Consider the following 18757-nt stretch of genomic DNA (forward strand, 5'->3'; position numbering starts at 1 on the left):
ATTCTTCATCCTTTTTGAGTTCCTTTTGACCTTGGACAATATAATCAGAGAAGCAACTGAAGTTAGAGAAATGAGAAAAGTAATAAGCTGCCCTACGTGTCGCAGGAGGAAAGCAAACTTCTGATAGCTTGCTTGCCATAGATATTTTCTCAGGGAAAAATCTGTTCAATAAAACATTCCTAGAATAACCCCTTTTGCTTACAATTGATAGGAAAGTAAGGCTATGGTACTGAAAGGTAAGCTCTTTCCCCGAAAGCGCACCAGGGGAAAATCCAAGGCTGTTGACCCATGAAGTGGTTCCCAAAGGGAAAAATAGCCCTTACCCTTTCCACTACCGCAGTTTGAAATGACAGCTGGAAGGAGCAAACGTGCAACAGTCAGCCTCTCTTCCTGAGGTTCCCATCAGACTGTCTGAAACGGATCCCTCAAAGCTGCCCAGGATGACTGAGGTTTAAAGGGCTGTGGTGGAAGATCATGAGTGACCCACACCTGCCAGTGGGAAACACCTGCACCCACAGCCTGGCGCTGGCTGGAGAGAAAAGCAACTACCTGGCCTGGGAAAACAGAAAGGTGCAAGACACACAGTCAGCATTAAGGGAGCTCTCATTAGGCAACCTAATGTTCTGCATCTAAAGACATGGAGGGAAGCATGTAGATGCATGTAGTTGCATATCACTGTTACCTGTAAAGAAATGGGGAAGGAATGAGAAAAAGCCTCAACAACTGATGATGTCATGCTCCAAAGACACAGTATGAGCTGGTTACATGAGTGCTGCTCTGTCTCTGTAAGAGAAGGGTTGGCACTTTTGGAACTTACAGGGTGGACAAAGGGACATCCACTTGTCTCCAGAGTACCATTCCTTAAGAAGAAATAAAAAATTAGGAGGACCAGAGGCATCAGATGGTGTCTTAGCAGATATCAGGCATGCATGAGCTTCCCCTGAATGGGCTGGATCTATACTGCACTGGATGCTAAAGCAAAAACCAGCAAAATGTTCCATTTATTACTACTTCCTTGAGCCTTTAATTTAAGAGTAGAAAGAGTCTCCAATTTTACTTCTCCTTCCAGTGTTCTCAAAGGGAAGTGAGAAAGGAGTATCATTATCACCAAGACAGGAGACTTCCGTTTATCACTGTGTACTCGTAACTGTAAGTTGTGTAACATAACCGTAAGTGAAAACAGTAGTAAAACACAGTAGACCAAATACACCAAAAATGAGAACAAGACTATAAAAAGATGGTGTGAGAAGAACTCCACACTTTAGTTTGTATCACCAAACTTTGTTTCACTGTCTTTTTGGACTTCGTTATTGCCTGACGATTTTGGGGTATACAGTAGCTACAGCTCAGCATGGCTGTCTTGTTACCTTTTTATTGATTTCAGATCTGCCAACACTAGCAGACATGCCATTAAAATACTGAAAGAGGAAAATAATTTGCAATCAGATTTCTCTTTAAAATGTTATCAAACAATTCCAGACAACATAGCCAGAAATTCTGGAAGCACAAATGATGTAGCACAGGCAATACAAGCACTCACTGTCATAAAAATCAGTATTCATTACTTTTTCTCAGTACTAAAGCTACTTATAATTCAGTTTAACGATGACAAATAACATATTGATTTCTAATTCTCAGGGTTATTATCACAATATTTAATTCAAAAATATTCAAGGAATAAATGTTTAAAACTGAGGAGGAAAAAATCAATACCGTGTACATCTCAACACACTATCTTAACCACAAAATTAGCCTGCCTTATTAAAATAAGAGTTACTATTTTATGTTCTACATTACACTGTTTTCTGTAGGGATACTAATGAAATTATTATCTGTGATCTAAAATAGTATTTTGACAGAGCTCCTTAAGATTCACTAGCGGTATAAATGCCACATTACGCATCCATTACATGTGTAGACAGCTCCATCTTGTGGGAACAATAACAGATCAACCCTCTTCAGCACACTAGTGAAAAAACTCCTAGGACAGAACTGCTTACCTTTACAGAAATAAATCATCACAGTATTTAAAAGAAATTCACGCTTTGTATCACAACTCTAATCTAAGCATGACATAAGAAGAGAAATTAAACAAGTTTACTAACTTTCTTAAGACACTATTCTTGGGACACTACACACATGCTGTTTCAGAGGCTTCAGAAGGAAGTCTGACCTAAAGCACCGTTTTCTTCTCAAAACTGCAAACACAATCGAGGCGATGCACACCTGATTTACCCATTGTGGAACGTCACACATAGTACAACATGATTTATTTCTGATACTGAAGCTTATTTTCCATACATACATTTCAAAAATTACCCACATGTATCTAAATAAAGTAATTGCTATCTTTGAACAATTATCTGAAGGTGTACATTTCAACAGATTATGGCAATGGCAAGCAATCCTGATAGCAACTCTGTACTTTTCAGAGTTAAACTATCAGGCAGACAAATAACTATATTGCAGGATCTTGGATAGAGACATGGAATCCTGAAATTACAAGACAAAATTAGCAGAATTTACAACACACACACACACACAGTTCTGCTGGGAAGAGAACGAGGAAGCGGCAATCCTTCAAGAGACATTTCTTCAGGAGACGACTACCGCATGCAACTACATCTACCCTAAAAATCTCTTACTTTATGTTGCTTCACATATGTCAGTGGGAAGTGTCATAAAAAGAGGCAAACATACCTAGGCTATCAAGGGAAATTTTACATGTGTAATATATAGTTCTTTCAATTTTTGTTTACATTTATACACTTCTGAATCAAGAACTCCAACGATCCTCTTCAGCCTTATGGGCCCCTGAAGTGGATGCTGGTGGTCTGAAATACCCCACAAATATGAACTGATCAAAACTGAAAGACATGATCAGTTTGTATTACAATTGCTTTCAATCTATGATCTATACAGCTACAGGAACCTATAGACTACTAGTGGTTGATTCACACCACGAAACTCTGAAGAGTAAGCTTTTTTCCAGTATGAGTCTTCAAACCAGAAAAAAAACATTAAAAATAATAATAATAATAATAAAGATAAAATCACTGATGTCGGAGACAGAAGTTTGTATCTGATTTTGGCACTAAAAAAAAAAAAACAAACCAAAACACAACATACCATCTTAATTTTCAATCTGGAATGAGAGAACATTAACTTGAGCGACTAGTTAGACATCAGTACTGCGAATCAGTGACAGGGCAGGTACTATTTTCATTCCTAACTGATGCGGCAAGCAGGGCATCCACGAAGAGCAGAAGCAGAGCTGAAGGATTTTTCTGGTAATGGGTAGCAAGTTATTTGTTTGTATTTCCCACAACTCTGAATATGGAGAGAGACTTCTTTTTCTGGCTCATCTCAACAACTGGACAATATGAGTCATATTAATGCCAGTCTAGGTAAATACAAGATAGTGCAGAAAGTACTCAAAAGAGGAAAAAAAAAAAAATTAAGAAGAAATAGTCAAAGATAGCTTAACCTAAAGGAGAAAGATGCCTCAGTCACTGGCTCAATTTTATTGCAATAGAGGTATTTTTATCATGATCTTTTCTTAGCAACTGGGCTGAAGGAAGAAACACAAGCATAAACAGATTTGAATACAGGTCTCAACAAAAAAATGAAGGAGGACTTTCAGATATGTAACCATTTTCCAATTGAAGAAAATACAACAAGGTTACTTCATACCATAAAAAAAAACTCTCTAAAATTTTTATTTTCAAAACTGAAACACAATATGAAAAATATGTAATAAGTCTTCCAGCATTTTTTTTGTGTTTACATGCAAAAAATCTATTGAAGCACCAGAGGGCACCATTCTACACACAAAAATACCAGCTGTTGAGCAAGCAAAAACGCTAAGCGCAAGAGAGCTAAAATTCAATCAAGAATCATAAAACCTAACCTGCCATGAATTCCACCTGACCCTTCACAAAACAATAATAATAATTAAAAAAAAATTATCCTCAAATAATCTGATCCATTCTATAACGACAACTCCATACATTACCCTTATCAATTCCATGCATTATCGCTCTAAGGCACTATCATAGGTCTCTTCACAAATGGCTACAGCACAGCTTCAAAAATACATTTCTGCTATAATTTAATATAAATATTTTCTGTGCATGCAATGAGGATATGTGTCATTAAATGCCTGAATGCAAATGAGATTAAAAGAGGATCAGCATTTCACTAAGGAAGAAGGAAATAAAAAGCTACAGGCTAAAAAAAATAATAAACCCAGAAATTAATTTAATACATTGACTGGACTACTGGAAAGGTAGGCAAAGGAAGGTACATAGACTAGTAAATATAAAATGTGAATAGCCTAAAAATATTTTTGAGAGTTCAACAAACACCCAAAATTTCCTTTTTCCCTCCTCATCCCAGTCTTCACATCTATGTAATCTCCACAATAGAAAATGAGAATAATGAGAAACCCAAACACAAACTCCCACCAAGTAGATTACAATGGAAGTTAGCATGGAAAAGTGAATTGCAAGAGTACTCAGAATGACAACCACAGTAATTCTGTCCCTTGTATCTGTGGCAATAGCTGTGACTTTTCAATCCTAAGCAGAACTGCTCAGGTACTCAGCTTTCAGGCAAAAATGAACTTAAGAGTTTATTTTACTAAAAACAAAATCTCCATACTTTCACAAGAAAATAGTAATTCAGAAGATAATATGAATTCTTAGTTGCTGACAAATAATTCTGTCAATTAAAAATAATTACTAGAACTGTCTATTAGACAAAGAAAAATATTTAACAAATCCCTTTTGGGTTAAAAAAAAAACCCTACTATTTCTTGAAGGTCTGGGGGTTCAGTTTTTTGTGTGTGATTTTGGTTTTTTAAATAGGCAATTATTTAATTTTTAATTGCAACCCATATTCAGGAGAAACATCTCCATGCTTATGGAGCATTACTGTAAATTTTCAGAGTGAACAACTACCTTCCTAGTAATTATTTATAATAATAGGTTCTAACAGCAGCAAAGACTCTTAAAACAGAAAATCTATTTTAAAAATAGCAAAAAAAAAAACCCATGACAGAAAACAGAGGAAAAAAATACCAATCTTTCTACAGGACAAAGGCAAATTGCAGGTTTCCCATTCCTGCATAAGTTGCCACAAAGTCTTTCATTTCCTGATTACACAAGACATATGAAGCAATTAAAAACTGCATACACACATTCCTTTCAGGGTACTGATAACCACTTAGTAAGTGCCAATCAGTTACATCTCCATGAATGCTGTGATGATTATGGGAATTACACATATCTGCACAACAGTTGTACAAGTTTGACATGGAACATAAGCCTGACCATGCAACTTCCGAACTGCAAGGGATACAAGAGGAAAGTTTAATTTTTAGAACTTCAGATTTAGCACTGCGGGGGGGTGGGAATTAACTGATCACTTCGATCAGTTCAACCAAGTCACATACACACACAAAAAAAACCAAACCAAAAAACCTCACATACAATTTTTATTCAAATTTTCAAAGTAATACTTAAAACAATACACAACACACACACACTAATAAGCCAACTCACAAATGAAGAAACTGTGCTTGTGGAAAATCATGTTTTTAGAATTCATACCTTGCTACCAAAGCCAATTTTGTCCTAAGGCTAGAGAGGCTCTCAACTAGCTCCCATACACACATTGCAAGAAGTGTCCCAGTAGATGTTTGTCCTCTCCCTCCATTTCTCATTTTATTAAAAAAAAACCAAAGAGATATTAAATAAAGTTACAAATAAAATAATATTTACCATTCAAATTTGTGTGGCTCAATGTAAGCACAAAACGCTGACCATCCAAATTAAGATTCTGCCTTTAAAATAGTGACTATAGCCGTGGCATCCCTAACCACGATACTGTGTCACGCACTCCATTTAAGCTGCAATTTCACAGGAAACACTGCAGAAACGTCCTTTGTCCTACAATATACAAAGATATTTTCTGTTTACACAAACTGCAAACTTTGTAGGGATTTTTCCATGGAGTGATTTCATATAGATTGCTGCATACACCCTAAAAAGCTTTATAAAATAATGTCCAGGTGTTTCCTGTAATTCAACTGGAATTATGGTAATAAGCACATTTCTTAAAACCCAAGCAGCCTTTCTATGCCAGGTGCTACCCAGGGTCCAGTTCCGCCATCCTTATTCATAATTAATTACACTTCACTGCTCTATTTAAAAAATTGCAATTACATGCCAGAACAACGTAGAACTCAAGCTATGGCCTAATCAGAGTAAAGATTTTATTAATCTTAGTTTAGCTGTTATGCTTTACTTGCCTGGTTTTCCTGGATCTGCAATTTCTGTGAATTGTTCTCACTAATAGTATCCTGTTTCTATGAGCAGGAAAGGGCTGAGTACAGTTTGTTAGTTAACATTACTTCCTATAAGCAAGGTCCATATTCTGTAGTAGCAGCACTACAGCAGTCATTGTTCATGCTGGATAAGCAATGGATCACGCTAATGGCTGCTAATGGACATCCTCTGCAGCGAAACATGAACTGATAATCAGTAAACCCAGATTTGCAATAGACTTCCTCCTTCCTGTTTTTACACTGCTGACCAAGGAGATGCCTCTTCCTGCTAAGCCTTTGTGCGACTTACTGATGTATGAAGCAAGAAACTGAAAAACAAGTGCTGCACTACTATTTTTTTTTCTAATTTTCTCTTGTAAAACTAGATAAAAAAGAGAGCAAAGAAAACTCCGGCTTTGCTCCCTTTGGTACTAGCTATCGCCATGCAACAAAATGCCAAGTTTAGCCATCTCTTTCATTTACCTAAAGGGATACTGTGGACATAGTTGGAACCTATGTCATTTCATAGAAAATAAAATAAGAAATTGAAGTCCATATAGCAATATTCTGAGCTTCCTTTAATATTTCCACAGACTGTAACATAAACTGTTCCATGTTAAGAGCAATGGATTAATCTATAAATTAAATTGCGAGCTTCCAAGTTCTTTTAAAAGATTTGATCAGATTTCTATGAGGCATGTCCTAGAAATAATTAGCCATCTATTACAATCTACAGCTAACCTGCCTTCTTTATCTGGGGCACTTTAGACATAATCTGCAAGATAAACATGTACCAATCACTTCAGCAGAGTCTTCACGAGACATATGAAATAAAGCAGAGCATTTAATGTCACAAAAATCTAAGTTACTTATTGCCATAGGCTGTGAATAAAATACCAACACTATACAGATGTAAATACATTACTTTAGAAATCAAGACATTCCAGAGTAAATAAAATACAAAATAGTTTAAAAGTTTCAAAATTAATTGCTCAAGAATGTATTCTATTCTATACTGATCAAACCAGATATTTTTTTGATATTTCACATTCCTCTGCAAACATATAACCAAAGCATACATTTTCCAGTGATTTTATATTATTAATTTTTGTTAATTCGGCAAGCTCACATAGCCTACACATAGAAAATCATTGTGTATTTCTCTCATGCAAATCAACAGCCTGTACTATACATCCTTTGCACATGCACATCTTCCAGGATCACTGAAGAAAATGAAAGATTACTTTTTAAAAAGTCTGGTTTTAATTCAAAAACCCAACTAAAACTAACCCACGGTGTTTCTCTCCATTGGGAAGAAACTAACAGTGTTGAAGCAACTGACTTCTACTACTTTTTGTTACATTACTCGAGTCCTCCACCTGCTCAATCAACAGAATAAGCATCAGAAAATCTGTTCATGCCTTAGGGAAAGGTGACACTCCAATATGCCACAGCAACTCCACATTTCAAGAGGAGGTAGCATGCATCCGCTACCTGATTACAATTTCCTAAGTTTATGAAACAAAACAGAACAAACATACAGTGTAAAACAGTATCAACTATGTTACTTTTATGTTGAAATTAACTAAAAACAAAACTCGGAAGAAAACGTTGCCTCCCTGAAATCAATGGGGTAGAGATCCTTCAAAGTCACTCTACGCATAAGGAAGTGTGCAAGCTGTGAAAGTCCCAGTGAGAACCAACAGAAACATCTAAATGCCTGTAACAGAAAAGAGAGTGTAAAAATTGAAGTATATGATACTTGAAAGTTTAAACACTTATTTTTGAAGTTGAAATGTCTCAAAAGTATCCCCCTCTACAGTATACACGTTATAAATTTTGTATTACCCTGATTCATGGGTTGATTGCAAGTTACACTCACTGCAGTTTTGCAAGCAGATTACTTTCTCTGAGACATAGTGAAAATTCCACTCATAGTGTTAGAGCTGAACACCTTTCTCACGCTATATATATATTTTAAATTAAAAATTAAAAAAAAAAAAGTCCCAGTCCTCTCTGCAGGTCCCTAGTGCAAAAATGTTCAAACACATATTTTAGGTCCTCTCTGTCAAATCTCAAGGTTTCCCATCAAGACTGCTGCACTCTAAAACCTGCTTCTTTCCTTCTTAATACCTCCATCAGTGATTAAGTTCCCTGCTGGTTTGGTATTACCGGCAAAGGGTGAGGGTACAGGAAAGGCTTCAGCCAGGCTCCAAGAGAGATTGTTAACTCCTTCCTGCATAAGACAGTTTGTCAGGCATACAAATAATTCCTTAGTAGAAATGGACAACATGAGGAAGAGAGGCATTGTTGAGTATATTTTAAGCTGAACACCAAATTAAACATGATGTCATTGTTACATTGAGGTCTGTGGTGACAGGGATTAAGGTTTGGGCATTTCAGCCATCACCAGATAATAGCCAGAAAGACTGGCAACAGCTAGATTTTATAACTAGCCATAGCAAGCCCTTCACTAAGATAAAATCTAATGTGATTGCTTGCTGATGCAAAGCTAGGTTGATGTTTTTGAATGAGTTAGTACTTAATAGTTTACTACAACTCATGGAAATTGTTTCCTATTTGTGAACACATTCCTGGCATTATCTTAGAAGTATTATTTAAGAAATATCAATCCTCATGGATTTTTATGAGCTCATTTCAGTAGCACAATCTATAAAATGCAACATGATAAAACTTGCTTAACTGCAGTTGCTGTAATTTCAGCCTTGTATGTGCAAACCCTCTAGCACTTACAGGTCAAACCAAGGCTTATATTTAACTGAATTAAGCTAAGGCTACTCAGGTAGACATCTCTACTGAGGAAACTGCAAAGTCTCAGAGTAATGGCTCAGCAACGCACACAGAAAGCTAGAGTACAGTGTATGCTGTTGGCTCCCCCAAAAAATCTGCAAGAAAGTAAGCACCCATGTCACTGGCATTTGTAAGGATGTAAAATTATGCATTTCCCACGCATATGGCAGGTTCAAAATCTGGGTCAACAAACATTAAATAAAATCAGCTTGAGGAATAAGTCGATGAAGAAGTGACATGAATAACAATTAGCTTTCCTGAATTTAACTGATGTAATAGTGAATAAGCCACTCATATGATGAGAATGCTAAATTTAGATGAGACACAATAATACAAACTGCATGAACCAACTATCTACACTATTCTGGATCTCTCGGCAGACGATCCCTCTATTTTAAAAGCTTTAATGTATTTTGAAACATGTTTCCTAAACACGGGAACAATTTCAAGCTCTTTGGCAATGCTTGTGAAATTGGAGAGAGCTATTTCAGAAGTATTATTCTCATAGGTTACTAGTTAGGTTAAAGCTTCGCTTGGCAGCTGCCCAGTTGAAAAACACTGCAAGAACTGAGTCAGAAGCTGATGCATGAACACTTTAAAAGATCAAGATAACCTGATTTGCAGACACGTATTTCATGACAAACTTCATCAGCATTGAACCTAAAGATTTTTTTTTGCACAACAGAAAAATGCAGTGCAGATATGATTACACACAAACAGTTTCAGGCTTTATAAAAAGTAGAGAAGTGCTATGTTGAAACTTGCAGCAATGGAACTGAATCCTCACCTTCTTCTGAAATATTTTTTGCTACCAATGGCAAATCTGCCTGAAATATCAGGCTAGCCTACAGGAAAATCGGAACTGCAGTTCTGCTGCTGAATATACAAATGCCAGACTAATCAGTCTGCAGTACACACTCTCCTTATGCTGTTTTGACTCTGTGTAATGGACTAGCAATAAAAAAATATTGCTCCTTCATAGCAATATACATGGTGACAGACCTGCTCACATAGACAGTTGCTTTATTTGACTGTCACCTTTCAACTTAAACACTTAGAATATCATCAAATCCCGCACCAAGTATCAAAATCGGCAACCGAAACTACAAGGCGGCCACTGTTTTTTCAGAAAATACTGTTCTCAGCAAGCAGGCCATTCTCCTTACTCTATAGCAAGCCAGCTGCTAAACAGGAGTTAGCTATGATAATGAAGATAAATTGATATGTAAATATACATGAAAGTACACCCTGTGACTAGATCCAAAAAATACCACAGCTAATACACAAGGAATTTCTAGTTCCTTTGGGCTACTTTGTAACTTTAGTTTGAAAGGGAATCTGAAATGAAATATATTAACTTGAAAACTGAATAGGGCTTGAAGACAGACCATTGATGAAGATACAGACTACTGATTTTCAAACCATCAAAATAGCTTACAATATTGTAAAACATTACCATGCTATTTGAAATTGAAATACACAAACAAACCATTTCAATTCCGATTCAAAGCACTGGCTGATGATCTCAGAGTCCTTTTACATTTGCTCTATATTTAAAACACGACTAACCTACAGACAAAAATGCGAATTGTTGGCTCATAATCCAAAACCAAAATAATGAAAACACATAAAAAATGCCTTTAGACAATCATACCTGACAAGTAAGACCACAGGGCAAAAATGAGGACAACCACATTTTGTCATTGGATAACCACATCACAAATCCCAACAGCCCATAGGTAAGTGCTCAGAAAAAAATATTTCCCAGCCTGCAACTACGTTCATGCTGTACTATCTTCCTACATCTAGAGAAGTCATTCATACTGCATATGTTACTGCTTACTAACTACTCCGCTAAAGATACAGAATCATATAATAAATCATGCCTGCTAGTAGCAATAGTGTATACTTTCGGTAAAACAAGTTACACTGAGGCTTCAGAGCACCTTGTCACACTCCAAAGGGTATTTTAGGTGCTTCATTCACTTGGCTTTGGACAGGCCCCCTCAATGGATTGTATCTCCGAAACACAAATTACTGCACTGGCAGTTGCAAAGCGTAGCAAAACTCAGTAAAAGCAGCAGAATTAGGCTCTCACTCCATATTTCTGCCTCTGAATTTTCTTAGAAACCTTGATCAAGAATGGACAAAACAGTCTGGCTTGGACCACTATTGCTACCTTTGCTTCCTCAATTTATTCCTCTAACGATGCCTTACTGAAGTGTGCCTTTTACTTTCAGCTTTTCTGCAACACAAGGACATAAGTTCAGTATGAACAGTTACCAGTCGCTTCTAACACTTCGCCCATACTCATTTATAAGGCTCACAACAAATCTACATCCTACCTCCAAACTCTGTTCAACCTAAAAGAGAAAAAAGCAGCACCATGCAGAAGTCATTTTGCTTTGCAGCCGGGTGGCTCAGTGCCGCCTTTACTAGTGCAATGCAGTCCTAGGTCAGTAGAAGGTCACCCCAGCATACTGCAGCATCAGATAGAAACACATCAACCTAATGGCTCTCGTCGGTGGGATTCCCGTAGCCAGAGACATCACGTCAATGAAATGTCTCCATAGGAGACCCTCTAATAACTCTGCACAGAAGCTTCACGGCCAGCACAACTTACAGCAACCTAGAAGGTGTTCTAACATCTACCAGGCAACAGCTTGGTGATGACAGATTTCAGGAGCAGAGGAACAGGGAAGTTGCTTAAAAGCATTTTCACACTGACTTTTGAGGAGCACACTTTATGAGCTGCAATTTTGGGCCAAAGCCACAGAGTACAATCCCACTTACAGACACATCAATAGACACAGCACCTCCTTATCAACTTCATCTTAGCTACAAAATTGCCATCATTGATTTCCCCCATAATTGTTAAATTTTAGTTTAGTTTTGTATTAGTTTAGTCAACTGATTGTGGGCATGGAGGTACTCCTCTAACAGGCTGTGCATGGGATCACAGAACACTGCAGACTCAGTGATATGAAGCTCATGAGATGAAGTGTTCAGATTAAGTCTACCACATGCTTACACAACACACTGTCAAGCTAGAGTTTAAAAGTTAATTCATTTATTTTTCAAAAAGAACTTTGAAATATTACACATTACTACAAGCTCAAAGAGACTCCTAAGTATAGCATATGAAGACACTGGCAGAACAACATCTTCTATTCTGTTGAGCTCCACTTTGATCTACTTCAACCAACATAAAACTAACTAACCATCAGATAAGGTCAATTATTTTCTTTGTTATTAACTTTTTAATATGTCCATCTTTTTTTTTTTTTTGAGAGGGACAGGGGAATTGCTTGCCTGCCTTTCTGCCTTTTTTCTTTTCCTTTATAAAGATTAGAAACGCGCTGACAGCTCTCCCTGGTTTCGCAAAGCCCAACAGTATGTGTATGACATGAATTATAAGATATTAACAAGTTATATAAAAAGGTGAGAATGACGAGCCTTTAACAGCTGTTGTCATTAATCTCATTTAGTTAGCCATTAAAGCTAGAAAGATGTTGATAAAGGTTTCACAGTCTGCTGAAAAAAAAAATTAATCCTGGCCTGCTACATACACTGTCTGTTTAATGAAAAGCATGTTATACAGTAGATTTAAGTCTCATTTACAATGATTCAGACTGTGTCACTAAATTCGGAGATGTAAGTTAAATACCAGCAATTTAAAATCAATAAATTAATCCAGTTAAAATTTAAAAAGAAAATTAATTTAATCAAATACAATACAAAATAATTTAATCAAATACACTCTCTTTATTTTATATTTCTTGAGACACGGAGTAATCTTTAGGAACTAACTTACTCTCCTAAATAGTAACTAATTAAAATTAATTTAATCAAATACAATATCTTCATTTTCTATTTCTTGAGATGTAGAGCAATCTTTACAAGCTAACTTACTCTCCTAAACAGTAAAGAATCCCAATTGTCCTAGCTGTACCTTGAGTTCTCCTATAAAGGACCTGCATTTCACATTCCTACACCTGGCTGGATCTCAGCACTAGAAAATGACCCGCAGGATCACTCTGTATGTTGCTCCTTATCTGTAAATTACACATAAAAACATCATATATCAATATATTTCTTATATCATAAGCACAAGTGCTGCCACTCTTCTAGCAGGTTAGGAAACAGCACCCCGGCAGAGACAGCTATACTAAGCTAGCAAACAAAACACTGAAGAAAAACGAGCAGAAATGTGTTTCCATGGAATCTACATATGGCCCACAAAAAAAATTACAGTTGCTTTGTGAAGCATGGATGCATTAGGAAGATACTAAGATTTTGATATGAACAATTAAGGATAAGTCAGATCTTGCATATCCTACAATCTTTGGCATCTGGTATTACCTCATGCAACTTATCTGAACTGCTCACCTCAAGCCCCTTCTTTGTTCTGCGATACAAGTAGGTATGTTGGTACTTTATTTCATGTCACGATTCTATAAGTATTCTCCCAGCACTACAGATCATAGATCGATGGATCACTTTATGTTGCATCCTTACACAACTACACACAGAATTACTCATTTCTTTGATTTATATTGTTTATCAAGCAGAACTCAGATCTTGTGCAGAAAATAATGCTCCATTTTAGGTTCACGCTTTTGTTCATTGAAATAGATCCTGAAATTAGATATGGGATTTCAGACTTTGCAGTTTCACACAGCAATTCACAAATTCTAAAAGGCATAGCTGAACAGATAGCTACAGTTTTGATTTTAAACACTGTTGTTCTCATAAAGTAGCAGCATATTTCTGTGATATTGACTGGAATTCTTTCAAAACACTCAGCCAGGTGTATGCATTCTTCAGTCTCATTTTTTTAACTTGTAAATGAACACTAGAGGTCAAATCTGGTGCACTTCTTTTCTAAAAATTCTGAAAGTCAACAATGCAAAACTCCCCTTCTGAAAAGTCAGTAAGATAACAAGATAGGTAAAATAGATGAGATAAAAATAGAAAAAGAAAGGACAGGAACATGCAAAGACATTAAGAAACTAAATGTTCATATTGGTAACAACTTTGACACATTTTAAATGTTTACTATTAATAAGAGATTTATATTGTTCCTTCCCCCTTTTACATCCCTCCCCCATCCACACTTCTGGTTCCCAAACATGCCTTCTTCCACTGTGCCTGATTCTCTGTATGTCCTTTACATAGGCTCCTCTGATGTAAGCTCTATACTGAAGATGGCAGCGAAACTGCAATTATATTTAAGATTTTGTTGCTAAGTTTTTTGGTTTGGTGTGTTTTTCGCAGACATCAGCTCCAACCTGCCTGGGCTTGTTAGCTGAAACATGGCTAAACCGCCTCCAGGGACAACTCAAGTCTGAAAGCATCTCAGCTACTTTATCTCAACCTGAGCTCACAAACTCTCACAGGTGAAGCTTCTTGTGATGCTCAGCTCCAACACCTCCACACTGTATTCCCAATACTGGCCATGTTTAAGGAACAGTAAGGGGAGATCAGAGTACAGTTTGCTGCAAGAACAGGTTGACCCCACAAGTAGCCCCTGGGTGATGTCTGGGCCACCCTACCACACTCCCCGTCGGGGGTCTTTGAGGACTGATTAACTCCAGCCTCACACAAATGCCCAAACTGCCACCGCCCACACAGTCTTCAGCACTGGACAACCCACTGCAAACATACGCAGCCAACTGCAACACCACCTACAGTGAAATGCAAAATTACCTATTTCACATGCAACATAGGATCCTCTTCCATCAGTTCTCAGCACTGGCTTCCCCATCCACGTACCCCACGTTTGCCCTTCTTCCTAGGCTTTCCAGCAGACACCATCCCCTCTCCAGGGAAAGCCAGCAGCACCCTGTTCACCACCCTGCGGCATGCTGCCACACAAACCACCTTTTCCAGTTCCCTGCACACAGGCTCTCCGTATCTTCCCAAGGAGATAATGTGCAAATTCAGTTGTCTCTCCCCAGTATGGCTAGTGTTTGTGCTTTTCCTCCTCCTTCAGATATCTCTAATCAGGGAAGCACCAACACAGCTTCAGGATGAAGATCCCCTTGCCCTCTCTGCTTTCTCCGTTCTCCCCAGCTCGAACGGAGGGGCACTGACTCGTTCCTCTCTAACTGAAAGATTAAGCAAAACCTTTTCTTCAAGATACAGGCTACGCCATTTGACAGGCCGCTGAACTGGAGGGAAATGAGGAAAAAAAAAAAAAAGGCTATTGAAGCCATGGCATTTCAGAAATGCTCTGAACGCTGTCACATTTACAGAAGGAACCTGACCGGGGCGGGAGATTTCAGACTGCATCAGGAAAGGCTGTGTCCTGAGGAGCCCTGCAGTCACTGATGCTAACACCCACCACAACACGGTTTCGGTCCCGTTCTCAGCACAGACCCCGGGGTACCAGCGCACCCCAGGGAGATGCCTGATGTCCAAGCGCGGGAGAGGAGCCCTCCCTGCCCGGGGGACGGAGAGGCCGGCAGTGGGTCACGGTGGGCGCCCCCAGCCCCAGTCGCCCCGTTCTGAGGCCCCGCTCCGGCCCGGCCGCGCCCACCCCCGCCGGAAGCCGGGCAGCACCCTGCTTCCCCAGCGGGCAACGACAGAGGGAGACCAGCCGGGGGGCGGGGGCACGGCCGCAGGCTCCGCCGGGCCGGGGGTGACAGCCACCCCTGGCCGCGCCGTCCCCGCTCCCCCGCCCTCACCGCGGCGGCCCCTTCTCCCTTCGCGGCCGGGGCGCGGCGCCCCCGCAGGGCTCGGGGCGGGAGGCGGCGGTCGAGCCTCCGCGAGGCGCCCCCAGGGGCTGCGCGTCCCCCCCAGGCCCGGAGTGGCCGGCCCCACCGCGTCTCTGGGGAGGAGCTGTCAGCGCGGCCGAGCCGGGCCGCGCCAGGCCGCGGCTCCTCAGGCGGGCGGGTAGGCGGGCGGAGCGGGGGACCCTCGCCCGCTGTCGGCGCCGCGGCCCCCGTCGCCTCTCACCTCAGGGTGGGTCCCACGCAGGCCGTGTCCGTGCTCTCGATCTCCTGCAGGATCCGATCATGTTCGGGGAGACTCTCCGCCATCTTGGATGGGAGGGACCCGCCGCCCGCGCCGCTGCGGGAAGCGCCTGGGAGGGACCGAGGGCGGAGGCGGCCGCGGAGCCGGGCGCTGGGCAGCGGGGGACGCCGGGGAGGGCTTCCCGGCGTGGAGGGGGGCCGGCGGCCCGGGCGGGGGCGAGGAGGAGCAGGGTGCACCGAGCCGCGCCCGCCCCGTTCGTCCCCGCTTACAAGTGCCCGGCAGCCCTTGTCCGGGGAAGGGCTCCGCCGGAGCCGCCCCGGGAGTCCAGCAGAGCCTCTCCGATCTCTGGGTGCTTTTGTCCAGTGGAGACTACAGGAAGCTGCCCCTGCCTGGCGCCACTCGCTCTGCCCCCTCAGCGCCCGTGACAGAAGAGGGACACCCAAAATCCGACCCGTCTCCCGGCTGCGCTTTCTCTCCCGCGGCCCCCTGCACCGCGCTGCACAGGCGCCTCAGAGGGGTATCCGGTCAAGAACGGCCTTTTTCGCTGGGCTACTTCTGGTTTGTTTCTTGGAGTGCTATTTTTTGTTGTTGTTTTTTTTTTTTTTGCTTTTAACTGCTCCCGCTCGTGTAAACTCGGGCCGTGCTGGTCCCAACAGGGAGGCGGCACCGACCCCTATGGCGGGAGCTCTGCAGGGGATTCTGCATCCAAGTTAGGTCACCGACTTGTTTCCTTCCTTCAGGAGATACAAATTTGGGTCGAGGTAAAAATAGAACACCCCAAAAAATGCACCTTTTTGTGCATTGGCTTGGTGTGTTTCAGTAGAAACTGGCATATTGTTTCCTAGCGTACAGCAAAGCTTCATTTTCAATGAGGAGGAATAACCCATTTTCTGTTTAAATTATACGCTTTGTGGTTTGTGGCCAAAGATGAGTTGGTCCTTGGGTTTTGCATGCTCAGGAGACAGGATACACCTCTTTTCTGGACAAAGATATCTGCACACAAGTGGGAAGCCAACGTAAAGAAATAGACCTGAAGTGGAAGACTTCAGGGTGATAGGTGGCTACTTTTCCAGTGAGGAACTGACAGCAGTTCACAACTGTGAATGCATCACAGTCTAAACACTGGCCCGTTACAATTGTGTTTGGCACCTTTCCAGTCACTGTAATCAAACTCATCGTCTCCCCTGCATCAGCTGCATCTGGACACTAGTTAATGGATGGCACCCAGGAGTGCGCACATCTTGTCTATGCTTGTGGTTTTATCATATTCAGTGTTGATGCAGATGAGTTTATTGATGACACCTAATAAATCAACAAGGACTATTCCAAATGTAGACAAGTGCCAACAAAATGCATGCTGCAGAAAGAAAAGAGGAAAAATCCTACAGGCTACCACTGCAGTAGTATTTCCTTCAAATCACCCAAATGCAGTAATAATCTTCCCATGTTCCTTTTTTTCATCGCTAAATTGCTGAAGTAATAGATTGACACATGCATTTTTCAGGGTATATTAAATTTTCTTTCTTTAGCCTGATAGTCACTGCAACCTGATGCCTACAGTGCCAGGCAGGCTATTTTTAAAACTCCTCTACAGATACTGACAGTATACTTAGACACAAAACATCATAATATGTTATGTATTACTTTTTTGTAAGGATGAATATGCAGAGGAAATTTTTTTCAGTTGTACTTTTACCATTAAACAGTTTCCATAAACTGCAAATAAAAAAAAATACTAAAATCTTCAGATATTCAGGAATATCAACAGTAAAACCTTAAATAGTTGTGGTTTTAGTGATTAAAAAAAATGGTTGCATTTATTAAAAATCTAAGACGCAATTAATTCTTTAAAAATGTAGCTGTTAACATCAAATTAAAAACACTGCTACACAAAAAAAAAAGCAATTTTCCCCCTTTTTTTTTATGTCTAAGAGTAATTTCATTCTTCACAAAGAATCTGCAGCCAGCCTTCAGTAACAGATAGCTTTGTCCTGGTGAAAAGAAAGACCTGAGCAGATGACCTTGGTTTGTATTTTTTCATTTAGGGCCAATCACATTGAAATGGAATTCAACTTTCCTGTAGGGAAAGCAAAGTTTCTAATATATTGCACTGACTGAAAAAGCAGCTATAGAATGGAACAAGTCCATCATGAGGAATATAATATTATCTAAACTATGCATACCTTAAGGTGGTTCCAAGAGGCAGCTCAAAGGACTGGATCTCAGCAAGCGCATTTTCATATATCTGATCTTTGTTTTCTTCTAGATACAGTTCTGACATATTTGACTTGCTTTTCCTTGCCATAGATCAGCATTAAACTAGTCTAACTTTAGGAGAGGACTTTTATTCTGATTATTATCATTGACTAAGTGACTCTGTAGTCAGCAAAACCAGGCATGAAAAAACAGATCCTGCGCTAACCGCGTGACTCCTGAGGACTTTGTGTCCAAGAATGGTGCACAGCTGCTGTTTTCCTGTCTCTGCTGGTAACGTTTGCCTCGTATGCAGTACCCAGGCCTGCATGGTCTTTTTTGTGTGTGTCCCCAATTTATTTATCTTAACAGGAAATTTACTGGCAAAAATAATATTTCTACAGCCTTGTAATAGTTCACTAGTAATAAATATTAAACCTGATATTT

The 18757-nt window shown here is 40.0% G+C and overlaps 1 protein-coding gene across 5 annotated transcripts in view; it reads right to left on the bottom strand.

The window, feature by feature from the left end:
- The window catches only part of EXOC6 (exocyst complex component 6), a 93138-nt gene extending 74663 nt beyond the window's left edge, over positions 1-18475 (bottom strand). For 3 of the 5 annotated variants that reach the window (XM_086752046.1, XM_086752045.1, XM_086752047.1), the window contains exon 1: positions 16100-16298. In XM_086752046.1, coding sequence (XP_086608172.1) covers positions 16100-16182 — 83 coding nt within the window. In that variant the 5' untranslated portion in view covers positions 16183-16298. Of the gene's footprint in view, positions 1-16099; positions 16299-18300 lie in introns of those variants that run through there. The other 2 variants (XM_086752043.1, XM_086752044.1) reach the window with 2 other exon arrangements.
- Positions 18476-18757: the final 282 nt, after the last annotated feature.

This window comes from Chlamydotis macqueenii, chromosome 7 (genome assembly GCF_036417535.1).
Source record: "Chlamydotis macqueenii isolate bChlMac1 chromosome 7, bChlMac1.mat, whole genome shotgun sequence".
NCBI lineage: Eukaryota > Metazoa > Chordata > Aves > Otidiformes > Otididae > Chlamydotis > Chlamydotis macqueenii.